At 44.3% G+C, this 27,996-nt stretch overlaps 4 protein-coding genes across 4 annotated transcripts; 1 reads left to right on the top strand and 3 right to left on the bottom strand.

The window, feature by feature from the left end:
- Positions 1-920: 920 nt before the first annotated feature.
- On the bottom strand, positions 921-11,288 carry LOC129597374 (NT-3 growth factor receptor-like). The gene is made up of 13 exons (XM_055494875.1): positions 10,766-11,288; positions 9,014-9,365; positions 8,290-8,364; positions 7,767-7,838; positions 7,066-7,134; positions 6,143-6,300; positions 4,624-4,893; positions 4,465-4,555; positions 4,173-4,357; positions 2,826-3,537; positions 2,385-2,540; positions 2,066-2,324; positions 921-1,268 (listed from the first exon to the last, which is right to left on the bottom strand). The coding sequence occupies exons 2-13, from the start codon at positions 9,292-9,294 to the stop codon at positions 1,053-1,055; spliced, it is 2,544 nt and encodes an 847-aa protein (XP_055350850.1). The 5' UTR covers positions 9,295-9,365; positions 10,766-11,288; the 3' UTR covers positions 921-1,052.
- Positions 11,289-12,908: 1,620 nt separating this feature from the next.
- LOC129597426 (uncharacterized) lies at positions 12,909-15,781 on the top strand. The gene is made up of 3 exons (XM_055494963.1): positions 12,909-13,447; positions 14,118-14,425; positions 15,175-15,781. Exons 1-3 carry the CDS (start codon positions 13,023-13,025, stop codon positions 15,435-15,437), a joined length of 996 nt encoding a protein of 331 aa, XP_055350938.1. The 5' UTR covers positions 12,909-13,022; the 3' UTR covers positions 15,438-15,781.
- Positions 15,782-16,270: 489 nt separating this feature from the next.
- Positions 16,271-25,597, bottom strand: LOC129597406 (atrial natriuretic peptide receptor 1-like). The gene is made up of 15 exons (XM_055494926.1): positions 25,541-25,597; positions 25,257-25,487; positions 25,144-25,194; positions 24,897-25,079; positions 24,663-24,804; positions 24,529-24,607; positions 24,295-24,466; positions 24,106-24,225; positions 19,005-19,181; positions 18,691-18,937; positions 17,966-18,266; positions 16,918-17,137; positions 16,719-16,854; positions 16,600-16,648; positions 16,271-16,519 (listed from the first exon to the last, which is right to left on the bottom strand). The coding sequence occupies exons 1-15, from the start codon at positions 25,595-25,597 to the stop codon at positions 16,339-16,341; spliced, it is 2,346 nt and encodes a 781-aa protein (XP_055350901.1). The 3' UTR covers positions 16,271-16,338.
- Positions 25,598-25,754: 157 nt separating this feature from the next.
- Positions 25,755-26,952, bottom strand: LOC129597405 (uncharacterized). The gene is made up of 4 exons (XM_055494925.1): positions 26,614-26,952; positions 26,456-26,494; positions 26,117-26,141; positions 25,755-26,058 (listed from the first exon to the last, which is right to left on the bottom strand). Exons 1-4 carry the CDS (start codon positions 26,927-26,929, stop codon positions 25,755-25,757), a joined length of 684 nt encoding a protein of 227 aa, XP_055350900.1. The 5' UTR covers positions 26,930-26,952.
- Positions 26,953-27,996: the final 1,044 nt, after the last annotated feature.

The following is a 27,996-nucleotide window of genomic DNA, read 5'->3' as shown; positions in this document are numbered from 1 at the left end:
GGCAAAGAAGCACTTAAGTTTTAATTGATACGGTGCTTGTCGTTGCAGTTTCCCACTCGTAAAATACACATAATATCAATTGGTTTTCATGGAAAAACGCAAAGTGAAACTGGAGAATTCGTGACTAGCAGCAGAAGCGTACGCGATCTCGGGTATTAAAGTAGCGTGCCAGCCAGATGGATACGAGTGACCGCTCTGACCGGCAACCAGCTGACCAAGGCGTATACGCAGCGACCAAAATTCGAGAAGAAATGGGAGCAGCGCGTTATCTAGTCGCTGGACTCCCTTCAACTGAAGGTACAGCCGCTGTTGGGCAAAAGATTTAAACGTTGTTGACCCATGAAATGTCCAGTGTTGTATTTACTATTGGTCCGGCGGCTTACTTACTTTTTCCTTTTTGTCCTGTCGTCGATTTTACTATTTACTTTACTATTTACTTTTCGCAATCTTTCGGTATTACCATTACTAACTTTTTACTTTTCCGTCGTAGCCTTACTTACTTTTTACTTGCTTAGTAATTACTAGTATTATTTACTCGTTTAGATTTTTACATGAACCGCGTACGCAGCAAATTTTTTAGTATAATATTATGCAATCTTTGTTTTCATAGAGCGGTAAATATAAAAATCATTACTTGAACTACCGTTTTAATAGTTGTTTGAAATATCATACCGAGCCGCTTCATGTTTATGAATATGTTAGCATTTCCTGTTTACATTATTACAACATCAACGAACTGTCCGCTTCGTTTGGAATTCAGTGCCTTTTAATTCATCGAATGTTCTCGTTTTTTTGTGTAGTTGTTTGTTGCAACGGGTCGTGGAGAGACCACTAGATACGGCTTTTCGAAAAACATTTGTGTTTGTGGTTGTTTGGCCGACTAAGTTTTCACGATAGAAAGCAACGTTATTTCGTTATCGTTCTATATGCTTTATATGGAATCTGCGTATATCTATTGACGAAGAGGAAGATATTGGGAAGTACCGCAAAGATGAAAGACAACAAAAACTATACAGAATCCGATCAACAGAAAACTGATCAGAATAATAACTTTAATGTTCGATGACATCGGTGTAGAAGGGCTCGAGATCGGTCTGGCCGGCGACCTTCAGCTTGGAATGCATGTCCTTCAGCGCGGCGTACATGGCTTTCATGGGGATGCGGTCGGAGGGACTGCGCTTCCAGCAGCGCAGCATCAGCTTGTACACCGACTCCGGACACTTGCATGGCTGCTCCAGCAGCGCGCCCTCCTTGATCTGCTTAATAACCTGCGAAATGCAAGGTTCGACTAATGAACGTACAATAATAATTAAGGGAGCTTGGTTGAATGAAGTATTAAGTCCGCCTGTTAAATTCCCTACACTGCAAGAGCACTGAAACTGCGCATCGTATTGTAGAATAAGCAGGGCGCTATCCGCTGGAAACCGAGAAACGGCTGAAAAAGGCGCCGATGGGGGAATCGAAGCCCGGCTACGTCGTTAGATCCGCGTAGGCAGTACCACTGCACCACGGCGCAATACGTTGAAATCATTTGAAAGATTTTGTCGCTGTACGTGAGCCGCTTCTCCGCTCACAGTAGACTCGAATCGTAGTGAAATGGCACGTGGGAACGCAATAATCGTAATACTAAATTTGCCGTCTCTCAAAAACGGTGCTTAGAATACTCGTATTGTTATTTCTTCCCATTTTTAATTCGTTTAGTAGCCTTATTGTCGATCGGGATCGGTAGCGTATTACCCAATCAAGAAACGTTATGAGTTAAAATATTGGCACTGTTCTGATCAACAGTTGTCCATTTTCCATTTTCACGGCTATCGAGCATCGGCTTGAAGGTATACCAAGCGCAGTGTCTCAGGTTCGGTAGTACAGTGGTCGATACGGATAAATGTTTTTATGGTAAAGACCAATGGCAAGTCGTTTAGGATTTCTTAGATTTTGTTAGGGTTTCTTGGGTTTCTTAGGTTCTCTTAGATTACTCTTGTTCGGATTTTTATATCAACTTTCTGAAGTTCCGATCAGCACACGCTGCGTGCGTTGTTACTTCGTCACTGAAAATATAACTGACCTCGTAATTGGAGAAGGCGTACCACGGCTGTTTGCCGTAGGTGAAGATCTCCCACAGAACGACACCAAACGACCACACGTCGCTTTCCACGGTGAAACGCCGGTAGACGACGCTCTCGGGCGGCATCCAGCGTACCGGCAGCAGCGCCTGTTCGCCCACTTTATAGTAGTCGCTGCTGTACAGATCCCGCGACATCCCGAAATCCCCGATCTTCACCGTCAGCTTCTCGCCCACCAGACAGTTGCGGGTGGCCAAATCCCTGCAAATCATGGCGCTGGTAGTCGTTTGTTGCAGAATCTGGACGGCACAAAAATCTTACCTGTGTACAAAATGTTGCGCCGCGAGATAGGCCATCCCGTTGGCCACCTGAACGGCCACGTAAAAGAGATCAGCTAGCTTGAGCAAGGCCACGCCGCTGCCGCCCGGGGCGTCGCCGCTGTGTGCCATCAGGATCTGAGCGTCCGGACCATGCGTCCTAGTAAAAAGGACTTTTTTAAAATATACTTTTACGAATCCCAGATATTTGAACGTAGAACTAACGAAGCTGAAGCCGGCCAACACTTTTCGGTCACCCGCTCAAAATTTAATAACAAAATTCGAAATTCGTGGATTCCGCACCGGGTTCGAACAGAAAAGCGCCTGTCTGCGCACTATGCGGTAATTCGAGGCAGATGGTAATTTACGACTTTAGGAAAAACGGTAATATACGCTACGGTAATTTACGCTTTTTCGTCCTACGCTCCACTTAATATTAACTGACCTTAAATAATTGTTGAGATCACCCTCCTCCATATACTCCAGCACCATCATCCGCTCCTTATCCCCATCCGTGCAAATCCCATAAAACCGTATGATATTCTCGTGCTGGAAGCTGGTCAGCACCTCCGCCTCGCGCTCAAAATCCAGCACCGTATCCTGCTTCACCCGGTCCTTCAGCGTCTTAATCGCCACCATCCGCGAGGTCTCCGCCGAATCAAAATACTTCGCCAGGAACACCCGCCCGAACGCCCCCTCCCCCAGCTCTTTCTGGAAGACCAGCAGATGCCGCGGGATATGCTGAATCTGCCCGGTATTCCCGCTGGTCAGCGGCCGCACAAAGTACGACGGGTTCTCGATCATATTGCGCAGCACCGAGACACTGCCGCCCGAGACGGTGCTGCTGCCGGAGCAGAGTAGGGGCTGGTCGCTGGCGGTGGCGCCGCTGCGCAGGAGGAGCTGGTTGAGCGGCAGGGGGCGCTGCTGCTTGCGGTGCCGGCTGCGGAGGTATACCAGGAAGAAAAGGATGCCGATGCTGCAAAGGAAGACCACCACGGCCACGCCCACGATGATGCCGATGTGCGTCTGCGAGAGCGGCGCGTCGGTAGTGGTGGCCGCCGTGGTGGGGAGGCGGTGCAGGGGGTGGGTGTTGGCCATCTCCGAGAGGATGGGCCGGCCGCCGCCTTTAAAGGCGTGTTTAGGCAGCGGATTGCGTTCTACATGGAATTTATGTTACATGAAGTACATAATAATAAACTGTATTCATAATACCATAATAATTATTTGGGTTTTTAAAGTTTGAATGTAAATGGCACTGGCTTGTACAATTTGACAATAAATGAACGATATTATAATACGGTATTATGATATTAATTATTACGTATTGTTAATACATGACGGAATAAGTCATCGATTAACAATTACCTCCAGGTGGCTGGTTAGCAAACATTTTGTATAGATGGGTAAGAAATTTCGTAAACTGACTGCGAAACGAGTTTTACGGATTTTATGACCGGCTTTCGTAGTGCAATGGCTGCAAAAGGCCCGCAAGACGTTCAGCGTCAGCAGTTCTTTACTTTTCAATTCGAAAATAATAACTAATAGTTTACAAACTTTTTTTACAATTTATTCAGTTAATCTTTCAACTGTTGAATTTCAGAACGAACTCAATACCACTTTAACCATGTGTTTAAGCTTTTAATATTTGTTCTCGATTTGTGCGTTTTGTTATAGTACTGACTACTTCCTGTGTCTTTTATTATTTTACTTCCCAAAGAACTTCAATTAGTTTTAAATTTTTAATATATGTAGTTCAATATCTTTGCCGCCATAATATTCAAGAATCGCTTACTGATTTCCCGCGTGCTGTTGGCGCTGCCGTACTCGTTCTCGGCCACCAGCGTATAATTCCCGGAATGCGTGGGCGATTCGCCCTCAAAGGTCAACTGTCCCGTGAGTGTCGCCAGCTCCAGCGACTCCTGGGTGCGGGACTTAATCGTCGTCCCCATTTGCAGTGGCACCCCGTCTTTATACCACCTAATCGAGACATAAGTAACTTTCTCCTCCGCTTCCAGTTCTCCAGGAAATTACCATGCAACTGAAACCCGGCGTATGCATAATCAATAAACACCACGTTGACTAACCTGACGCTGGGAATGGGATGTCCCGTGACGTTGAACTCCACGGTGGTGTACAGTCCCTTGACAGCCTCACCCATGGTGATGCGCGGCGGTCCTATGACACACATTCCCAGGATGAAATCCCTGCTTAATGTAACAACCCGCGGATTATGTAGCACGCACCATCTATAATTATCCGGCTCGGCACTGACACCGTGCCGGCTTCATTCTGCGCCGTACACGTTAACCAGCCGTTATCCTGATGGTGCGCCGCAACGATTCGCAGCACCACCGCGGTGTCGTTGACCCGCGTGACGTCATAGCGGGACTGCAGGGTCGCCGTGGTCCAGGCGACGGTGGGTGGGGGGACACCGGTGGCGAAACACGTGAAACTAGCGTTGGCGCCTTCGCGGAGGCGGGTCACACGCGGAGTGACGTCCAGAACGGGGGTTTCTGGAGCGGAAAGCGGGACAATCATGTGACACTTAGCGAGACCACGCGCCATTGGCTTAATCAGGGTAAACAGGAAAATTGGATTATTTCACGCTGCATTATGCTGCATTGTGATGCAGTCACGCAAGGTTTTGCTATTGGGATCGATTGCGGGATGGTTTCACTGGGAATTCCCTGTTATTTCCTTCCACAGACTTTTCATTTTTATACCCTCTTTTAAATACAATTAATTTGCGCGCCGATCGATAAATTACGCGTTCGATAGATCGCAACTGCAAGCGCGCAGAAGCGTATAAGCTTGTCCCGTAAATTCTACCGTAAAGATACAGATAACACGTGCTATAACACAGATAACACGTGAAATCTGCGCTATGAACCACTGCCACTTCGCTATATCTACCACAGCGACAATTCACTCCTCTCAATGTTTGAGGGATTTGGCCTGGTACATAGTACCGAATTCGGGTACATACACGGGAACTTTCGCTGTCGCGCACTCCCCAACAATATTTTGCATTGCTTCATGACATTTTGTAGCCAAAGGATTTGTATACGTAGGCGTGAAATCCGTTTGCGCGCGGAGCATCCGGTTCGGGAGTTATTAATGAATTAAAATTCCAAAAGTTTAAACGCGCGGAGGTGTACCAAAAGTATCATTATGGACCGATGCTCTTCAAATTTTGCATAAAAACACAATTACTATGAAGATCGGTGAAATATCATAAAGCAACACAAAAAAGGGTTTGGGAGTGCGCGACAGCGAAAGTTTCGGTGGATGTATATGAATCTGGTGCTATATAACGGGCCAAATTTTAAGAGGTATTATTTTATTTGGTTTTAGAGCGTCATACCTTCACAGTAGGTCAACAACACTGCGTACACACTGCTGTATTAAGATTGAAAAAAACAACCAAACTCTCCGTTAACAATCTTAACGGGCCAAATCGTAACTTAGTATCATATGTAGATCTAGAGAGGGCCTATTAGTGTAGGGTGGCGCGCCGTAGTGTGACGTTGGACGTAACCCGTGAATGTGTATATTCCCTGGTGCTGATGCGATAGAAATCACGGGACAAGTTCGGATGCACAGTGGCGAAAGGTCATAGCCAGCTGCACATCGTGCTTACATCATTTGAGAATATGGACGCATATTCTGAAATTGCGTGCGACCGGACAATTTCCGTTGTGCATAGTTCATTACGGCGCACACGCCGTCGCTGCCGCGGCCTGCACGCCTTGATCAACTCACCGCATCGGGGAATAGCGGCCTCGCCGAGGGGATGCCAGCGTCCTGTGTCGGCGCTGCGACAGCGCAGCGGTGTCGCCGTTTCCCCGGGCCGCGCCACAATCAGCGCCAGCATCCATTTATTGGCGCACACGCAGTCCAGCGGATTGTCCTGGATCAGCCTGAACAGAAAGCGCAAAATTAAGCGCCGGGGCAAATTAAACGGGCGCCCGCGCTGTTGACTGCATCATTAGCAGCGGCGCGCGGTTATAGATGCGCGTGATGGCAATTACGACATTTGTCACCACGCGCCTCTCCTGTGCGTGTTTACACTTGAAAATAAAATTAGCCAGTGTCGAGCAACCGCTTGTAATATGATTAAGGGGAATGCGAATTATAGCTCAATTAGGAAAAACTGTCATCTTGCGAGTGTAAACCGTAGTGTATCGACAAAACACACTTTACTTGAATTAGCCGAGAAATCAATACTTCGACTTTTCTCAACAACCGATCACTTTCGCTATGTTTATATCCTGAAAAGTAAATCTCCCAAAAATAGTTTAGAGTATTTCAGTTTCTGAATAAACCGAACTGTTAAATAAGAAATAAGAAAACATAAGAAAACGTAAGAAAACATCTTGTATTCAACGTTCACTGCCGAAGTGTTAGAGCAGTTTTTTTGCAATTTGTACGTGAAGAATATGGAAAGCAACTATTATGGAAATGTTTGTTTATACCTTCAGGCAATTGGATGAGGAACTGGAAAAGATATAGAGCAAGAGTGATCGGTTGTTGAGAAAAGCCCAAGTGCGTTCTCTAATGCAAAGTGTCTGTTCACATAATATGTTTCCCGTCAACCGAACAGCGCCGTCGTTAAACCGCGCGCAATGATAGCCGTTTTACGCCCATTAGTCATTAAGGCCCGGGTATAGAGAGGCTCCACTTACACTTCCTGCACACTGAGCCGGTCGACTAGGGTCCGTGCCAGCGTCCGCAGCTGATTCCCGCGTAAATGCCTGTAAAAACACCAACAATACCCGCTGGAGTGTTATCAACGAAGCAGGCGCCTCGTGTGTCACTGAGCCTATATAGCCGTATCGATTGGGCATAAAAGGAATTACGAGGCACTATACAGTGCGCCGGGTATTGTAGGGAAGGAGAACCCGGACGTATTGTCTAGTGCATTTCGGCGCATTGTGCACACGGAGCTGCGCACTTCCGTCCAGCCGTTTCAATACGGGAGCTATTACGGCGCTCACGTGAGCGCGGGTATGTAGCATTGTGGATTATATAAGGCCCCGGGTATTACGATTCAATACAGCCGGATTGATACAGGGCGCACTCCTGGGGGAACGTGAAATATGACGTTGATGAGGCTAATCGAGTTAGACAGCGCTGGCAATTGCTTTCTCTGCTTGACAAGTGGAGCTTATCTGGCAATCAACCGACGCCTAAATGATCTCTCCCCGACTGCGCGCTGCACTATTTCCCGTCTCTGTACGCTGTAGATGGCAGCGTATTCCGCTGGGCTGCTGCCTCCTGTGTACTGCCAATGTCCGTGGACATTTGTATGCAGCGCACACGGGAAGTGGATGGAAGACGCGATACACAAACGGAATAGATGAACGGCAGGGAAAGCGTTACTTACAGATGCTGTAGTTTGGGTGTGCTGGCCAAGGCGTCGCTGGCGATACGCTGCAGGCCGCTGTGCTCTACGCTTCTGTAACAACACCAATTTTTATTACTATTATATTAGTTATCGAACACGGAGGCTCCCGTTTCACATGATGAGAAGCAGATACAGCAAAAGCGGGAACAGCAATGCTTCAGTGAAATACCACTACTTTCGTCGCTTTTTTACAAAATCTGTAAAGCGGGATTTGGCTTCGTCAACCAAAAAAAAGGAAAAAAATGATTAACAAAGTATAGCGGTTTTTTATTACTTTAGACCTCAACCTAAACATTTATTACTTTAAAAATCAACCGGCGCGGAGCTTCAACCCAACACGATGGCTTGATATAATGAGATGGCAAAAGAAAGAAAAGAAAAAGGAAGAACCGAAATTATTTTAACAAAGTGAAATACCACTACTTTCGCCGCTTTTTTACTAAATTAGTAAAGCGTAATTAAACTGCTTTGGTATATATGACAACAAAAAGAGGCGACTAACAGTTTTTCCAGGTTGATGTAATCTTTGAGATCCGCTGCGTCAATGCTGGTCAGCGCTGATTGATGGTCGACCAGTCTGTAAAGGTCACGTTTGTATTAACCTGTAATGTATTCTGCACCACAATACAGCACGCGAATGTTAAATAATCATTTAATGAAAGATATATAAATAGCGATTATAATCAGGTAAGTGAAATCGATACAGGTTTCTGTATGCATGCAATTTATCATAATTATCCGGTCGTTCCGCACCAAGGCACAGCAGCCGGCTCATTATGCTAAACGATGCCCCGGGGACACGTGGCAATCAGCAGGCAGGTATCTGAACGGCGCGTAATTACACTACCAATTATACATGCACAGGAACCGAGGTAACCGGGATATTATGCGGAACGTGCCATTGCAGCGTCCGCCCCGGGGTTTTGTAATAGCCGGTTATGCTAAACCAGCAACGTGCGACCTTCTCGTAGTTTAGGAGCATACCGCAACTTTCGTCGCTTTTTTACTAAATCAGTAAAGCGGAGTTTAACTGCTTTGGCAGACAAGAAAATGATAAAAAAGGCGACGTACAGTTTCGACAAAAAGCTTTTTTAAAATGAAACAAAATACATAATAAAAAGCTTTGTTATTCTGGGCCGGCTTTTATATCAGCGCGCATATTTGTTTGGTGAACCACTACTTTCGTCGCTTTTTTGCTAAATCAGTAAAACGGAGTATTTACGTACATTTCGGTGATATTGGCCATCCACTGAACGGAGGCCAGTTGGGGAATCCGTTGGAGGGTGTCCGTCCGCCGACAGCTGATAGAATGCTGAGTGCAATAACAGGCCGGGTGGCAACCGCCCTTCGCGGCGGTTACCGCGCTGCCTGCTCCGACGGGCGGCAGGGCCATGTGGAATATTAGTAGCAGCAGCTGGACGATTAATTGGCGCCGCTGGCCGAATTGACACCGCTGCGTAGCCGCTCCCAATCGGGACATGCCGCGGCAGCGCATTACGCCGGGCATTCACTGGGCGCCATCCAGTGCGCAGTCGAAATAAATATATATGTGGCTATAAATAATCCGCAGTCTTCACCCTACAAATACACGATGTTGATCACTTCTAATTATAACGAATTTAACACCCTAATAACCGCTGATTAACGCTTTTTTAATTTTATTAAAAATATTTTACGGTTACAAACGCTACTGATTTTTACAGGGTTCAATTGCAACAAAGTGAGTTATATAATTGGTATTTTTATAATAATTAATTCGAAATTAACGACACAGTAATAACTGAATAAAAAAAAACAGGTGCAGAAATAAATCCTTGCGTGGGGAATTTTTGACACCGGAAGTGCTTTCCTGGCTTAAAAGCGTATATACACGTCGATCGCGTTACTTTGCACACGACAATATGCCAGTTCGGCGTTTCTCCACCGGAAGACGCAATGACAGACGTCTGTCGTCAGTTGCATCTCGCAGCGCGAAATGAAAATGAAGTGCGGATGGTGTGGATGGCGGAAAGGCAGGATTTATTTGGAGGCGGGTTAGGTTAATGATGGCCAGCGGGCCAAATGGGCATCGGAAGCAATTTCAGCCCGAGCGATAGCGATAATACCATCTATTCGACTACTGTACAGCCCCGGATATATACTGTCCGGTGCGGCGCATTTTCTGTGCGACGGAAGTGATGACGTCGTCATTAAGACAAGGGCAGGAATGTAATTACGCGTCGTGCTAGATCTTAAGCAGCTATCCACTGATCCATTATCCCCGATCGGGGAAAGGTGTGTACGCTGCGCAGAGCCTTTGTTGACAACACGCCTTGATGGTGACGTCAAGCGTCCGTAGCGGGGTTGGCTGGCATGTGATCGTTAACGATTAATGCGGAGTAATTATTTGTCGTAAACAACTTAACATTGCGCGGTCAAATTAAATTATATAAAGGTTGACTGGGGTTTTTAATTAAAAATTAAACTTACATCAGAATTTCAAGGGAGCGGCTTCCGACGGATCGAAATACAAATTAATTAAAATATGACATTATTATTAGTTTTTATAACTCTTTATTCGCCTAAAATAGAAATCATTTGAAATATACCTTCGTTAGTCTTTATTCCTCTTTATTTTTATTAGTTTAAAATACGAACCAATTAAAATATATCTTTATTAGCTTTTATCATCCTTCATTGGTCTTTACTAAACACTAAACAAAAAATACGAATTAACGGAAAATTTGTCTTCAGTAATTTCGCAGAATATAAGCGACAGCTTGAAATTTTGAATTTACTAAATCAGTTTCGATGAAATAATTAAGCTTTAAAAAATATTTAAACGCAATAATGCGTTACGTACGTATCCGTCCTAATTCGAGTTTTGAAAGACGTTTACATATTTTCCTTATAGGCACTTGAAAGTCGAGATTATTTATGTTTATATTTAAGAGAGCATTTCAGTTAAAAACTCTGTATCAATATTAAATGACGCTCACCGATATTTCACAGTCGGGAACACGGTAAATACAAACAGTCCGTCTCCTTCACAAGCGCTGCATTATTTGCACAAAACACCCCGACTGCCTCGCAGTATCAATCCACAGACATCCCACACTGATTAATAATAAATTAAATCCACAAACACACCCTCCACCGAGCGACCGCGTTCTGCCGGCGAGTGATGAGAAGATACTCGTACACGGTAAACATCAGCCGGTACTCGTGTTATACATGCGACCGCAGCAGTCAAATTAAATCCCCGCACCGACAGCTGTTTTTTCCTAAACTGCCGGCACACCAGCCGTCGTTTGACAAGTGTATCATTTCCCTGTCAGAAATTGTACGGCAGCGAACACGCGCTTCAGACAGGGATGGATACAGCCCAGCGTTTCTCCGCTCGATTGGATTAGCCAGCTGTAATCCCGAGGAATTAGACTGTATATATATGTATGCGTGTGTGACTGTGTGTGTTGTACAACGCTTGATCTTTTCGTCGCTAAACAGACCGGAAATGCCGGCGCGCTGCAGCGCCGTGCGTTTATACACTGAAAGGGAGATCAAACGCCAACGTCTCCCAGGTGTTGACCCACTCTATACACGCATCGCTACCTCCACTGTGCGCACGGTCTGATGTGTCGACTGTACATGTACAAGCGTGTCCCGTAATTTCTATCGTACAGGTACAGATAGCACGTATCTAGCGCGAAGTTTGCGGTGTGAATTACTGATACTACAATCTATACCACAATTTGACAGATTCACTCCTCGCAAACGTGTTGTATCGGTAAGATACTGGATGAAGTGTATTATGTGTTGAAATAAACTGCGTAATGTTGCTTTTAGCCTATGTTAAAGCGAATAACCCAATAAAGTTTAGATAAGCAATAGTGTAGATAAGCATCAGCCATATATCAGATCCTTTCTACGCGCTACATAAATAACGGCATTTATACATGTCAAATATTGACATCCTATAAACATTTCTGCCGCAAAATCAAAGAATTTATCAATCGAGTTTATTTATCATATTAATTAATTGGAGAATTGGTATCATGGTACGAGTACAAACTATGCACCAGAACAAAACAAGAGTTTATTATAGCGGTAATTGTAGTGTAGTGGCTGCTTTCTAAATGCCTATCGCGCTTAATGTGTGCAACCTGTATCTTTAAGCAAGAATTTAACCACCCGGCTTGTACACCGCGGCACACTCGCAGGTTGTTCCTCGTTGTTAACGGTGAGTAATCAATGTGACGTCAATTACCGGTCGCTGGGTTGTCGATGGTTTTTTAGTGGGAAATATTTTCCGCGTAATGGCGGGGTTATGCAGATTGTTGGTGACACATGATGCCGATGCGCTCCACGGGTTACTGGAATGTTTTCGCATGCGGACAATTAAACAATTTTTTCCTCTTGACAGACAAGCGTAGTATATAGCCGCGTGTTGCTGTTTATACGCACCAGCAGTTCACAAATGCCAAAGTAGCACGCCGAATAAAAGTAAAGCGAAAATGTGTGGAATAATTTAAATAATACTATTAAGTAATTTTTTTATGGATTTTTTAATGGTTATTCGCCCCACGAAGGGCATTTACAGTATGTTGAGAAACAGGAAATTAACAAGCAATTCTAGCCGTTACAGGGCCGTTATCGTTACAGGTACATTTTTACAGTGATAAAATTAATGAATTTTTTATTCCACTTGAAAATTTCATTATGGTCCACTTCATTCATATGTATTCATCATATTCCACCTTCCACTGGAAATCAACGGCTCCTGTGACGAGGAACCTAAGAAACGGATTTTCTCGAATTTTCAATTTCAATTCCATAAATTTCACTCACAATGCTGTGTTGCTGTAGCAGACCGCCCTCGAGCGGCCATGAGGAAGAAAAAGCATTGCTGCCCGCCAAAGGGCCGCGCGTTACATTTTCATAAGAAGTGTAATCCTTCATTCCACTGGAAACTCACAGGGTAATGGAGTTCCACTTAGATTGTATCAGCGACGCGCCGTGATGAAGCGGAGCCTAACTGGAATTTCCAGTAATTACTCGGTCGCATGATTCCATTGGAAGCGACTTTATCAGCTGACGAGCCGCGCTGGCACACATCTTGCATTTCGAACTGCATCCGTTCACTGTTAAAACACGGTGTTTTAACCATGCGTTTCTAAACCTCTTCCCGTTTTTTTTTGTCGTATTACTCCTTCCCTGATATTAATTAATCAAATTTCAATAACTCCCCCGTCCACCATGCCCACCCCACGGCACAAACTCATCCCCATCTCCAAGCACCGTCGCCGCAAATCGACGCGCAGCGGGACCCCCTACCCCAGCCCGTCCCTCAGCCCGTCGCCCCCGCACTCCCCCCTCATCCCCGAGCCCGTCAACAGTCTGGAGCGCCGGCACGCCGACGTCTCCTACCTGCACTCGGTGTTCTACGCTGTCGGCCACTCGGAGACGGAGGCGGCGGCGTGCATCCAACCGGATCTGGAGAAATTCCCGCTGCAGCTGCACGGGGCGCCCGAGGAGGACGAGACGGACGAGGAGCGCATGGACCGCTTCTTCCAGACCGTGGAACGGCGCATGTACCGCGGGGTACCCGGGCGGGAGATTCGGCGGTTGATCGGCAGGATGCTGGATGTCAAGGGGAATCGCGTGGTGTGGTGGTTGGAATGGTAAGTCACCGTAAGTGCTGCAGCGAGATTTCATGTTGGAACATGTTTCTACACCGTGCTGGGTCCGTGCGTTCGCTTTGTTTGTTTTGGTTTTCGGTTCGCAGCCAAGCGTTTTTGTAAAATCGAACGTTGTTTTAGATGTATTAGTACAAATAATTTATCATATTTATGTGTTTTCCAAACAGTCCGTTGATTGAAAAGAAAGTGCCTTACTGGTAGGAAGAAAGGATTCGCGAACGTTGCTTTGCTTTTTGTTTTTTCACGGTTTCCAGCTTGACAGCTTTTTGTTGATTTAAAGTTTATCGGTTTTATTAAAATTTTTCAGACAGCAAAATAATTTATGTGGTTGCTAGAAATTTTTTTTTAATAAAAATTGTAATAAACGTTGGAGAAATTCGTTGATTTTCGGGTTGTTATTGTCGAAAAATAATTTTCATTGCCAGTTGTGTTTGTTTAACATTTGAACGTTATTGTATTAATTTTACCATGATATTGTTCTCTGAAAAATTGCGCAATTGGGCAGTTATGGATTACGATGGTGCGCTTTTTCCTTGGCAGTTTTCGGAAAAAATTCACTGTAAATTGTAAAAAATCGTGGAAAAATTACATTGCATAAACTGCAGTCCGGTACATGCAGTTTCGGTAAAATGACTATGGGAGTACTTTACAGGGCCCCGTCGTTAGCGCAGCCGGAGAGCAATCCCTTCCGCTACGGCATCGTCAGCGACGAGTGGCTGAAGTCGTACGGCGTCTACCGTCAGCTGATGATCGACTTCCTGACGCGCGCCACCGACGACGCCATCCCCTTCCTCTCCGGTGATCTCCGCGAGCAGCTCCAGAAGATCCGCGCCAGCAGCCCCATCTCCCTGCCCTCCGAGGCTCCCTCGCCCCCCTCGCCGACACCCCCGCCGCCGCCGTCGCGCGTGGAGGAGCTGGATGAACTGGATGTGCCGGCGGTGCCGTTGAATCTCATCGAAGGTACGCACGCGAAGTATTGCCCTTTTCTTCCGCTAATGTTTCCTTAACAATATTCTTCGTCATTTCTGTTGGAATTTTCCGTATTTTTATTATAATTATTTAGTGAGATCGCACCATTACTGTACGTTGCTACATTAAAAATATGTACAATTTAGTTGATTAAAAAAAGAACCACAAAGTGCAAATTAATATGTATTATGTAAAGTTATTTTCGAGCTTTGAAAAACAGTGTTAAATTAGGCGGAGCATTTTAAGCCGTACAAAAGCAACGCCGATTTAAAGCGCATAAATTTAATTAAATCAGATCTAAAAAAACGTATTCGACTACAGAATAAAATGCTAAGAAAAGCAGCGTAAAATTAGCGTAGTTTTCGAACGATAGTAGATACTGAAATAACATCAGTTTAAAATGCATACATTTAAACAGAATTAAATAAATGTAAATACAGTACAGAAGATGCTATAGATACGAAAATGCTCGTAATGATCTGCACGTAAAAATGCTCGTTACTACGAAAATTTAATTTTGAGCTATAAGAAACACCGTAAATGTGACGCAGAAACTGCAAGCCATCCACAAATCCAACATTATTCTGGAATGGATAAATTTCAGTAATTTAATTAAATCAGCATACACCGATAAGGTAAATCCTTGAATTAAATAATAAAGTGATTCGATAATAGTTCACTAATGCAGTTTAGCACAGTATTTGATGGATAATAAATTTCGGCTGAATTTTACTCGGTAGATCCCGTGGAAGCGGCGGCCACCGCGGTTTCCGTTTGGCCCAGCAGTCCGCCGCGCCCGGCCTCCCCCGCCCAGGAGACCGACGCCGGCGACGCCCCGGAGGAGGTGCTGCGCGACAACAACTTTGTCCCGGAGCCGTCGGCGCTGGACACCTGGCGGCAGCTGCAGACGGCGCCCGGCCTCCTGGAGGACTACTACCGCGACCATCCCGAGCAGACCGTCGACCTCTGGTTCGCCGCCGCCTCCGTCCCCCTGCCGACGTGAGCCACCGGCGTTCGTGTGCGTTAATCGGACCGTTGGTGTTTCATTTTTTTGTAGATAATTTGTAGCGTAGGCAGAAAATTGTTTTTACGTTGTCGGTGTTTGGTTTTTTTGCATGTTTTCTTAATTGGATTTAATTCGTCGTCTTTTTTGCGTTGTTTTCTTTAACTAATATATGTACAGTATTATTTCCGGAATGCGGAGGGGTCTCTCGGTCGGTAACGTTGTTAGAGAGAATTCGCCGTTTGGTTGACGGATTTTTGGTTGGATTTTGTCAACCACGTTGGAACAATAATTATTTGTTTTTGTGTGTTTTTTTGTTGAATTAAACATGAGTAATTCTGTTACTGCAGTCTTATTGAGCGTTTTAATCTGGCGTTTCCAGTATGAACTAAGAGAGTCTTTTTTACATGTAATGGTATTCTACATATTTAATTTTATATATATCTTAAATTTTTAATATATATTTTTTATATATATTTCATATACGACAAATACGAGTATATTTTCTTATCTGCAGGATATATGTGTAATTTTTTTAATGATGTGGAATATTCCTGTACAAGCAAATAGCATAGAAACACAATATGTTTCCGATATACCGGAAGTACATAGTGCTCTCCGTGTTCTCTTGACACGGTTATGTAGTTCAGCCAAGGTACAGTTCTGCTTCTTTTTTGGAGTTAGTCCGTTACGTTCATTTTCTTGGAATCCACTAATTATTTTATATTTTTATACTTTAATTTCCTCAAAACTTCTCACTCTTACTTTTATATTTATTCTATAGTTGGAGAATATTCCTATACAAGCAAAACAGCACAGGAACACGCTGCACAGACTGGAAGATACTCTGTTCTTGGCCTTGTTGCTCGTAACAGGCACAAGTCATATCTACTAAACCGTCTTAGTCGAGCTGCAGCCAGAAGGTCTGCATGTGCCCTTTGCCCTTGATGTCCAGGATGGCCCGGAAGTGGACGGGCAGTCCGCAGGCGCCGATGAGGCTGGCCGTGCTCAGGCTGAGGTGCACGCGGCCGCCTTCGCCGCTGGTCTCCATGCGGCTGGCCGTGTTCACCGTGTCGCCGAATCTGTCAACACCATCATGATCAACGCGGCTTTTCCTCTTTTTCATATAACATAGCCACGAAGAAGTGGACACCCAACGTACAGACAGTAACGCGGACGCTTTGTGCCGATTACCGCCGTCACACAGGGACCTGTTAGAAAAAAAAACACCCGGCAACAATCGGTTAACAAGGAAGACCAGTAAAAACTTTGCGCGTTTACCGGAATGGATGCCGGTGCGCGCGGACAGGTGACGCGTCGCATACTGTCCGGCGAATGTAGTGCAGATCTGTTTGGCTAACCGGCAGATCTCCTCCGCGTGGCGGGTGCCGTTGCGCTGCGGCAGTCCACTGGCGACCTGTTGCGATTACGTTTCTGCTGAATATTTTCGATGTAGATGCAATTAGAGAGTGTTTCGTACCAAATACGAATCGTTGATGGTCTCCACCTTGTACACATCGTACGTCGCCACCACCCCGTCCAGCAGGCTGTGCGAGTCGTTGAGAAAGGCCACCACTTGAAGAGGCGTTGCCAAGCAAACGAACTCCGCGAAGCCGCTGATGTCGGTGAAGGAGACCGTCACCGAGTCGAAGGTCTCCGGGTTGATGGAGCGACTGTGGCGCAGCGCCTCCACGATCTGCCTGTTTCCACACACACGCACAATTTCGAGCATTGTCATGTGGTCAGTACGGTCAACGAATAGTTAATGTAGAGTGAGAGCAAAAAAATATAATGAACAAAATGAACAATATGCAATGTACATAGAATAAAAAATCTAGAATGAATGTATTATGTTTCCACCTCGTGTTTTTGCAAATTACGCTGACTACGGTGCTTAGTCATTTAATCCCGGTAGCCGTTGCATTACGAAACTCTCACGTTTTTGATGTTTAGCTCGGTTCCAGTAACGCAATGCAGATATTCGCAACAAGGAATTTTTTTGATAAGAAAAGAAAAGGTTGCACGTCGATATCATAGACACTATTTTAATGTACGAGTATATGCAGACATTTATCCGCGTGCTGCATTTGTGCCAACTAGAGGCGCCAAAAAAACGATCCCTTAATTTATTGCTAAAAATGGAGTTTGATAAGTTCGTCGCATAACAATACGCATTCGCATACAAAATTTATTCGATTATTCTTATCTGTTATATTTCTGTTCTGAATTCTGTCTGTACTGATACTGTAGACGAAGATACGCAACTTATAAAAAACATTTTAAAAAAAACAGGAAATCAAAACATAAATTATAGAAATAAGCATATATTTATATTGTTCTGCTGCGATGATTTCTGTGCTACACAACTGATTGACACAACGTCAGACTTCATAACCGTGTGGATGCTGCGCCATCCCACTACGCCATACCACAAAAGCTACACGATCGTATACTGTTTGTATTTCTGCTGTACGAGAACGACTGCAGTTTAACCTAATACTAATTACTACCACTGCTGGATGACTTACGCGGGGAGCATCTCCAGCAGGAGACGGTCGCATTTGCGCTTTTCCACATTGAGCTGCTCGGTGCGCTCCGCCACGGCGTCCTCCAGTTCCCGGGAGTACTTCTCCATGCGGCGCAGTACGCGTTCCATGAAGGAGCGATTGGAGTAGACTTTGGCGAAAGAGCGCTCCACGCTGCTCATCCCCGGGCGCTCCTGGTAGCGCTCTTTCACGCAGCGGCGTACGATGTCTTTCACCGCCGGCGCGCATTCCAGGTAGTTGACGCCCATCTCCAGGTCGGTGGTGACGCGCCAAACTACCGGTCCTGCGAACAGAAATTGTGAGCCAAGCGAAGTATGTAAGTTATTGATTTTTCCATTACAGACGCTTGTGCCATACACTTTTCCTATGCGCTCTTGATACGGTATACGCTTCTACAACACGCTTTTGCTAAACGCTACTTTTACGCTTTTGCCATACACTTTGCGACTTTTGCTATACGCTTTTTCTAGAAGCTTTTACTATACATCGTTTGTTGTACTATTGGAGCTTTCGTTAAACGCTTTTGCTTCAAAAGAAGCATCCTATACGAAAAGTAATATTCTTCATCTGGGTTACCAATATTGATAACTTCTGTGAAGGTGTACTTCAGAACAAATTTAACAAAGGTTTTAGCCAGCAAAGCGTTTTGTAATGCGAAGAATGTTATCGAAGAAGATAACTGCAAAACCTGAAAGAAGTGACCTTACGGAAAATCTCGATGGCGATGAGTCCGACAGCCAGGACATCCTCCGCTTGACAGCGCTGGTCCTTGACCGCTTTTTTCTTCTCCTCCGTGAAACTGGGCTGCTGCGACAGATACATGGGCTCATCGGCCCGCAACCGGCCGAACCCGACCTCCGCCACTTTCACCGTGAAGTTGTGCCCCAACCAGCACTTGGTGGAATCCAGACTGCCGTGGAAGTGCAGCGTGGAGTCGTGGATGTATTTCATACCCTAATCAACAAACATACACTCCTGGGCCTCTTTCAAACAAGGCAGAGCATGTGCAACAGCAGCGTACGGATAGAACGTCGCTCAGCAAACCCTGAAGGAAATCACTCTCCTTAAACTGCTTATTGTGTTCCAGCAGCATTTTCAGGCTGCCGCGGGGACAGTACTCCGAGACGAGGTAATCCTGCTCCCCTTTACGGAGGATTCCATAGAACTGGTTGACGTTAACATGCGTCAGTGGGTACATCTACAGAATATACGACGAGAGAGCGTCAGCCAGGCTCCCTTAAGGGAAGTGGCCCGGTACATGGTACCAAATTCGTGTACATTTACGGAAAATTTAACTTTCGGACACTCCCAAGCACATTTTTGTTTCAGTTTATGACATTCTGTAACCAGAGGATTTGTATGCACCGGTGTGAAAACCGTTTGTGGGCGTAAAATCCGGTTCGGGAGAATATGGCTGTTAGAAAATTCCAAAACGTTCAAATGAATTCAAGTGTACCAAAAGTCTCATTATCAACCGATCTCATTCAAATTTTGCACGAAAATGCACATGGCAACGGTTATCGTTTTTGCACCGATCCAGACTTCCACGATTTTTTTCAAATTTTAAAATGAATTTTAGAATTTTTGAAATTCAATTTAAAATTTGTAAACATGCTAGAACAGTGGATCGGTGCAAAATCTGAAAGAGAACAGTCCATAATGTGACTTTTGGTACACCTGAATGCATTATGCATTTAAACTTTTTGGAATTTCCTAACAGTCATAACTCCCGAACCGGATGTTGGGCCAGGGTCAAAAAGAGGGAGGAATTTTGAGAGGGAGGAATTTCTGCGTGGTCAAAAAGAGGGAGGAATTTCTGAAGCGACCGAGGGAGGAATTTTGATATGGTCAAAAAGAGGGAGGAATTTTTTCGAAGTTCAAATGAAGTATTCGGGACCTCGAACTTGGGTCACCGAGGTCGGGACCGAGGTTTTCTCATTGAGCGGGCGAACGAAGCGAGCCTGCGTTTCTAATTCAAGACATGTTGAGGGTTTGATGAAACGGAAGTTCCAGTGACCTTTAGGTCGCCACGCGACCTTTGGGTCGCCACTGATTTTCATGGTGATTCCTATACACTTTGACATGCTGAGTCGAACTAAAGTACTCGGGGACCTCGAATTGGGTCCCCGAGGTCACCATCACGACATGTGCCATATATGCACAATGTGATGTGCTGAGTGAAATTAAAGTCCTCGGGGACCACCGAACCCGGGTCCCAGAGGTTGCCACTACCATATGTAACATATATTCACTGTTTGCTGTGCTAAGTCGAGCTGAGGTGCTCCGGGACCTCGGAATCGCGTCCCTCGAATCTGCAATTATATTTTAACACATTTCTGAATAAATTGTTGATTATTCCAAAATTATGTTTTCTGATATTTCTGTACGTATCTCTACAACTTTTAAATATTTCTAGATATTTCTTAATATTAGATCCGCTAGTCTAGTTCACATCGTGTCTACAAGGTCACATCTATGCGTTGTCAATCTCTATATAGGGGTCAAAACCAGGCATTCTCCACCGTTCCCCTGTACTGCTGCCGTCACCCGACTGGGGTTCGACGTTGTGGCTAAGCATGGCGCTTATGTACCGCGCCAGATTTAACCATATGTACTGCCGTAACGTCACACTCCAGGCGAATGACGGCAGCAGTACAGGGGAACGGTGGAAGACGCTTAGTTTTGCCCCTTATATACTGTTCTGTATATAAGCCGGGTATTGTACCATCATTTATATGAAAGATGCTGCCTAACGACTGAGCAATACATGGTTAATAAACGCTTACGCATAACCACCATGTATCAAACTTCAGTTGTTAAGCCCAATAATGCTTCACACCTTAATAATTGAACATGCAAGAATTTTTATTCTGTAGAAGCTTCACTTTTTATTTTATTTTTAAATTGTTTAAACTGCTAAGAAACCTAAACAACAGAATTGGTTAACAGCTACATAGATAACTGAATCGTCGAACACCAGAATATCAAGGTCAGTGCATATACAAATATCAAAACAGCTAAAAGCGAAGACATCTGAATAGTTCAATATATCTAGATGCCAAAATACTTTAGATCTGTGAATTTTATTATCTCAAAGAGCCTAGATTTGAAGTGAATAATATGCATAATCTCGGTTTACCAATACGTACTACCATCTTTAAATCCATAAGAAGGCTCATTATCTAAAGTTAAATCTAAGTAGAAACCCGAAATGCACTTCAGCACTGGTCGGGTACAATAGCCAAAACTCAGAACAACCATTATTTGAGGCGTTAACTTGTGTTTCAAAATTGTGCGCGAAGACACCGATATATCAGTTCCAATGAATTTATTTTCCTATATATTTCATATGCATCCATCTGCACAGGATAAGTTAACAAATGATGAAAAGCGATTCGCAATAGAACTTAACTCACTGTGTTAAGTGATGAATGAAAAATGAGATGAAACTCGCTCAAATAAAAGTAAATGAAAATCCTAAAATTTTCTGGCTGTTTAATTATTTTTTATTTTAAAAATCTGAAATATCAAAATATTTCATGATTTTTAAAAGGAAATTAAGTTGTTTCTCTCAACTTTGCAATTACTGCCAAAATTAAAATCATTTTAACTAAAATTTTCTTTTTAAAAGGTTGTATTTGCCCGTTCAGTTTAAATTTGAATTCGGACTTTCGAACGGATTCCTAAATTTTCCTTTTTAATTTTAAAGCAGTATGCATTAAAAGCAGCAGCAGTTATTTTTAAAGCAGTATGCAGTATGCATCTCTACAATAGCATTACATAAAGTAATCAGTTAATTTTGGAAACAGAAATTATAATTATTTGCATATTATTCTTGGATAATTTTGCATTTTTAAAAAAACAATAATTATAGTCAAAATCAGTTGGAAACGCGCGACACTGGGAAGAACGTACGATGTATGCAAAACTCCGACAACAAAACTTTGATGGTGCTGTGTACTGAAGTTATACAATGAGATGTCAATCAATCCTCCATAGTGCGTTGAAATAATTTTAAAAAACCGCGCAAATTTAGTGGTTGTCCGTATACGAGCGTGAACGCGTTTTTTTGTGCGCAACAACTGATCGGTAAGATTTCACGCGGAAGTGACGGTTAAAAATTTTTCGTAATCTTTTCAAGCTTAAGAATAATTTTGTCGATGTCTGTGATGTGTTGTTTGGTTGTTTGGTATGAAAACGGTTCACATACTTATGCGCATTTACATGTACGTTTGTAACAAGATGGTTCATAATAAAATTTAGATCTGCAACTAAAAGCCCAATCGGCTAGGCTGATTCTGCAGCTTCGGCGCTTACGTGTCAATGCTTAACGCATTCGTTTCCCTATACATTTTAAATTAAGAACCGCAGCCCGCTTGTCAAAAGGGCGTATGAGACCTTTTACTAGGAGATACTACACATTGTATGAGATTTCAATGAGTTTTAAAACAAACCGGCACATTACTAAACATTGTGTCATGTTTAGTTATGTTACAACGTGTCATCGCCGCAGATAAAAAAATATGAATTTATGAATTTATGATCCAAAGCTTGCGGTAACCATTAAGAAATTTATTCTGAAAGTGGTGTTCGAATTTATTTCTACAGTAGCATTACATAAAGTAATTTGTTGAACAAAATCAGCAGGGTAGAAACGTGGAGGTTCTGGTTAGATAAAGTTGGACATGCCATAATTATTAACATAATTAGTAAATTTATGAAACATTCAGCATTGTATCGAGAAATAATTATATATCAGAACCTATCGAAAATACCAATTAATATTTTCTGAGTATCTAGAAATATATTTACATTTTAAAAATAAATTCAGAAAAATGTTAAAATATATGACAAAAAAATATTCATAGAATTAAAGAGAAATATTGAAAAAATATGTAGAACTATTTTGGAATAATAAAAATATGTAGAAATATTTTATTTAGAAGTATTAAGAAATATTTAGAAATTGTAAAAATATGTGCAGAAATACCAGAAGTTTAATATTAGAATAATCAAAAATAAATTCAGAAATGTGTTTAGACATATTTACAGATATACTTTTTACTATGAAAATATATGTTGAAATATAGTCAGGAATATATCGAAAAATATCTAGAATATTAAGAAATATATTTAGGAATATGTGGAAATATAATAAGAAATATTAGTGAAAAGAATTAGAAACATTTATGAATATTTAGAAATATTCTCGGTTTCTACTTCCTCCAGCAGTGGTTTGATAAATCACATCAACTAGTGAGCATATAAAATATATATCGTGGTGGCGACTTGGTGGACGCGGGTCCGAGAACCCCCAGCACTTCAGTTCGACTCAGCATAGCAACCTGTGTATAGGTAGTACATATCGTAGTGACGACCTCACTGACTCGGGTTCGATGGTCCCCGAGTACCTTAATGCCACTCAGCACATCACACTGTGTATATATGGTATATGTCGTGATGGCGACCTCGGGGGCCCAGTGCGAGGTCCCCGAGTACTTCAGCTCGACTCAGAATGTCAAAGTGTACAGGAATCACCATGAAAATTGGTGGCAATCCAAAGGTCACGTGGCGACCTAAAGGTCACTGGAACTTCCGTTTCATCGAACCCTCAACATATCTTGAATTAGAAACGCAGTCTCGCTACGTTCGCCCGCTCAATGAGAAAACCTCGGTGGCGACCTCGGTGGCCCAAGTTCGAGATCCCCGAGTACTTCAGTTCGACTCAGCCCTTCAAACTGGTTATATAATGAGAAGATCTCGGTGGCGACCTCGGAGACGTGGGTTCGAGGTCCCTAAGTACTTCATTTGAACTTCGAAAAAATTCCTCCCTCTTTTTGACCATATCAAAATTCCTCCCTCCCTCGCTTCAAAAATTCCTCCCTCTTTTTGACCATGCAGAAATCCCTCCCTCTCAATATTCCTCCCTCTTTTTGACCCTGGCCGGATGTGGCGCGCACAAGCGGTTTTCTTGCCCGTGTATGCAAATCATCTGGCTATAGAATGTCATAAAACAACAGAAAAATGGGTTTGGAAGTGCGCGAAAGTGAAAGATTTCGTGCATGTACACAACCTTAGTACCATGTACCGGACCACTTCCCTTAATACCACGAACGTCTGACCTTTGCCAGTAACGATGTCAGGGTCTTCTCGTCGTTGATCAGCTCCACCGTTTGCAGCACGATCTTACGGTCCTTGTAGCCAGCGTAGCGCACTTGTACAAAGTGCTCGCCCAGACTGGACTACAAAGCAGTACAGTTCGAAGGAGCCTTTGTCGCATTACACTGATCGAGTGGCAAAACAGCGCTTACCTGCGGGTGTAGGTTAAGCAGTGTTCCATTGGCGACGGTGGCTGTGCTGGCTATAACCGATGGCGCCTGGTTAGGAGCAGTTAAGGAGCGCGGTTTAGTGGGGAAGAAGCAGACATCGGCGGGATCGATCACCCAGGGACGCTCGTGCAGCCTCTTCCAGATGCGGATGTATCTGTTCCACATATTCATGCACATCAGTTCCAAGCGTCTTTTTCCTTACGGTGGCGTTCTTACCGAATCAGTATCAGCAGCAACAACGCGATCACCGCAGCGCCTCCACAACTGACGCCTTTAATCAGCACATCGTTGCGATCTGTGAACGAAGACGGTTTTAGGTGGAGGGATTTGATACGCTCGACAAGGCATACCGCTTAAAGAACACGGTCCGTCGTTGCCGAAGAACCCGCAGACTGGTCGACTGGGCGGCGGCCATTTGATGGGCCATTTAATAGGACTATACGGTACCGTCGGTACGATACCGAATGTTGACTTATCCTGACGCAAAACCGCCTGTAACCATTACAAGCTTGCTTAGATAAAATTCCCTTAACAAACATTCCGCGAGTGAGTTAATTGTAGCACCGATGACTTGAGTACTTAACGGTTCGCGTGCCGGACAACGAGTCAAAAGTGTAGAGAACCAGATCGTCTAGGCGTTCTCCGGTTCTATCGATGTAAATCGATTCACCCGGCAACGTGAAGGTACGTCCCCAGAATTTCTGTATGAACGCTGCGCCATCGCGAGGATTCCATGACTGGTTACTCGACAAGCTCTCGTTCAGCACCTACTCCATAACAAAAACGATTTTCATTTCATCCATTTCATCATACAGATAAAAGTGAGCGTACCATGCCGAACATCTGGAAGCAACGATACATGGCCACCGCGACGATATTCGGCTGCAGACGAAACACTTAAATATTTTTTTTCATTTGACCGAAAAGAAAATAATCTAGCATACTTGCTCATTCGGTCCATAAGTGTAATTATAATCACGCTGCGAGCGCTGCTTTAACTCAGCCCGGAAAGCGTCCGCGTCGAAGGTGAGGTTGTCCGTGGTGTGTTCGTAGTACGTTATCAACAGCAGCACTCCGAACGCTCGCCGCGCCACCGCATCATATTCATCGTGGTTCTCCCAGGATAAGGTTCCGTAGATGGAGGTTCCCCGCAGAAATTCCGGGAAGAAAAACACCTAATACAGCATTACTTAAAGGTCACCCGTGTGTTAAACATAATGAAGCTTACGAATTCGCCGTTCGTCATTCCAGCTGCCTCCGCTTGAATCTGAAACACCCCTTTCATTTCAGCGAAACAAGGTAAAAAGGTTATGTGTACAAAAAAAGCGTACCATAACTTGTCGCATACATGTCGGATGTCCCATAAAAGCCAGAACTGCAATTGCAGAGCGACAAGGTAAATTATTTAAAAGTCCGCAGAGAAAACGTATCAGTTTGGTGTACTAACTGCGCGCATTGGCGCGGAAATCTTCCAGAAACTCGCGTGTCGTCTGCATGGTCGTACAGTCGACAACGCCCACCCGGATCTGGTTAGCCTTGCCCCGGCGCAGCGTCAGCGCCAAGTTGGTGGCGGCGTCCTGGTAGATGGGCAGTCCGGGCGCCTGGTAGGCGATGTAGATCATTGTCCATTTGAACAACTGTGCCACGTTCAGCCCGAAGATCATGTAAGGGAAGCCGCTGCCCGGCCCGGCTAGGATCATCTGTGGGTAGGTGTTGCGCTTGCGCGACGATACCGCTGTCGTCGATCTGTCCATAAAATTGGCATCACACTGGAATGAACTGTCTTAAACGCATATTACTGTACCCGTAAATAACCGCCAAATTCCATTCTATAATCAAGAAAAGCTGTGTTAGGTATAATAAATGGTATTCGTTACAGTTAAACGACATGTAGTTCTTTTCCGTTCAATCGCTATACTGTCGGTAACAGGTCAGGCTGGCCAGTTATAAACAATAGTTTTAACAATAAAGCCGGTCACACGATAAATCCGGTTTTTCAGTCTTCGCTCCGAAAACCAGCTTTTGCGCCACACCGCAAAAAAATCACCTGATTGCGTGATAAGTACCAATAGTACATGGAACAAGGAATTTTTGTCCAAAATTGTTTAGAAGTCGGCATATAAAAATATGTTTTAACATTTACCGTATGACAGTCGAGCGATTTGCTCTTGTTCCGTGCAACCTAGTGAATAAACAGCTTGCCAGTTTTGATAATGCACCGTAAAGCGTGTTTGTATAATTATGCCACATGGATCTTCATGCAGTTGCTTTTCGGAAGTAGCCGCACTTAATTGCACGTACCAACGGAGATGAAGACGGTGAGATCGGAGGTGGTGTTCTTCCGGTAATAGAACCCGGCCACCAGATCATCGGCCACCGAGGCCACCTCTTCGCACGTCTTCGCCTGCCGATCATACAAGTACGCATGCGACACAGTAAAGACATCTTTATACACCGTTCGTAATTCCTCCACCGCTAAATCAATCGCCGGACCGGATAGTGGCAAGGATCCCAACGTCTGCAGGTTGATATTGCCCAGCGTCACAATGTCCACGCTGAACGCTGCAACCAGCGCTAACAAGCAGGAAGAAATTATTACGCTTAGGGCCTTCATCATATCGGCACGTTACGGTAAATTCCAAAGCGTTAGAACTGGCAAACTGCCAAGCAACCAGCAGGTGCAGACTGCGGCGATGTTGTCCCTGCCATCAGGAACAGCTGCGAGTGTGACGGATGTGCCGGTGTTTCATTTCCGCTCATCAGACTAATGCTGGGTGGTTCTGGAGTGTTTTTGTCTAGCCGATGCTGGACTGACACAAGTGCCGGTTATGTATTGCTTGTCACAGTGCATCTCCGCAATTAATACGCCAATCTGTTTAAGGCAGTGTTGCGACAAGTGAAATTGTTACATCACATGCTGTTGAAGTACAATGTACAGGGCGGATTTGCTGCTTGAGAACGCCCACAACCGAGGATGCATGCAACAGCATCCGACACCGCCAAAGATTATAGTAGGCTTATGACACTACTCACAATGGAGAATGCCGAGATTTGTAATGCCATAGCTCTCTGCCCAGGAGTGTCCACTGTCCACTAGGAAAAGTAAGACAACTCTGGTGGATGCCGTTCGTGAAAAGGCCGTGAGCATAGCTAGTGCATTGTCGTTTTCGACGACAATCCGGGATTACACAACATAGCAGCGTTTTGATGGTGGCGATGTGTGGGCTGCGTCAAACGGATACACATTTGGTGAATTGAGTCCTCTTGTGCTACAACCTGCAATCTAACCGGTCACCAAAAGCGGGCAAACGGATGCCGCTCTACATCTCGAAATACGATAAAAATGTGAACGAGATTTCTAGGAGCGAATGCGCTAGTTAATTAATATTTATGCGTGATGCCAAATAAATGCGTATTATGCGTAAAAGACCAATGTATTTCTGCAATAGTGACCTTGTCGGTAACACTAATACCGTAAGGGTTCAAGACTTTTACCACTGCTTACTGCTTAACGTGTTCGGGTAAACCATTAGCGGCTACCATGCAGCGTAACTAGCCGGTGACCTTTTTCATTTGTTCCTAATCCAGGTATCCGCAGTCTCATTAGCGAACCGTTTCCGTTACCGTCTTATCCAGCTGTGTTCCAACACACGGTCTTACTATAACAACGCTCATCATTTTCTC

Source organism: Paramacrobiotus metropolitanus, unplaced genomic scaffold (genome assembly GCF_019649055.1).
Source record: "Paramacrobiotus metropolitanus isolate TYO unplaced genomic scaffold, Prichtersi_v1.0 Parri_scaffold0000104, whole genome shotgun sequence".
In the NCBI taxonomy this organism is placed as follows: Eukaryota; Metazoa; Tardigrada; class Eutardigrada; order Parachela; family Macrobiotidae; genus Paramacrobiotus; species Paramacrobiotus metropolitanus.
Note: the sequence above shows the minus strand (reverse complement) of the source record. Positions and strands in the feature narration are given on the sequence as shown.

Bases quoted from the DNA above. Each gene is read 5' to 3' on its own strand.
- LOC129597405 (XM_055494925.1), bottom strand. From the start codon at position 26,929: ATGATGAAGGCCCTAAGCGTAATAATTTCTTCCTGCTTGTTAGCGCTG. The intron at 26,495-26,613 runs GTACGTGCAATT...TTTATTCACTAG, and splicing joins CACCGTCTTCATCTCCGTTG to GTTGCACGGAACAAGAGCAA. The intron at 26,142-26,455 runs GTAAATGTTAAA...TCTTGATTATAG, and splicing joins AATCGCTCGACTGTCATACG to AATGGAATTTGGCGGTTATT.
- LOC129597406 (XM_055494926.1), bottom strand. From the start codon at position 25,597: ATGAAAGGGGTGTTTCAGATTCAAGCGGAGGCAGCTGGAATGACGAAC. The intron at 25,488-25,540 runs GTAAGCTTCATT...ATGCTGTATTAG, and splicing joins GAATGACGAACGGCGAATTC to GTGTTTTTCTTCCCGGAATT. The intron at 16,520-16,599 runs GTACGTTGGGTG...TGGTGTTGACAG, and splicing joins AAGCGTCCGCGTTACTGTCT to ATTCGGCGACACGGTGAACA.
- LOC129597374 (XM_055494875.1), bottom strand. From the start codon at position 9,294: ATGCCCGGCGTAATGCGCTGCCGCGGCATGTCCCGATTGGGAGCGGCT. The intron at 6,301-7,065 runs GTAAGTGGAGCC...CTTTCTGTTCAG, and splicing joins CGGCTCAGTGTGCAGGAAGT to GCTGATCCAGGACAATCCGC. The intron at 2,325-2,384 runs GTAAGATTTTTG...CATGATTTGCAG, and splicing joins GCGCAACATTTTGTACACAG to GGATTTGGCCACCCGCAACT.
- LOC129597426 (XM_055494963.1), top strand. From the start codon at position 13,023: ATGCCCACCCCACGGCACAAACTCATCCCCATCTCCAAGCACCGTCGC. The intron at 13,448-14,117 runs GTAAGTCACCGT...AGTACTTTACAG, and splicing joins GTGGTGTGGTGGTTGGAATG to GGCCCCGTCGTTAGCGCAGC. The intron at 14,426-15,174 runs GTACGCACGCGA...TTTACTCGGTAG, and splicing joins GCCGTTGAATCTCATCGAAG to ATCCCGTGGAAGCGGCGGCC.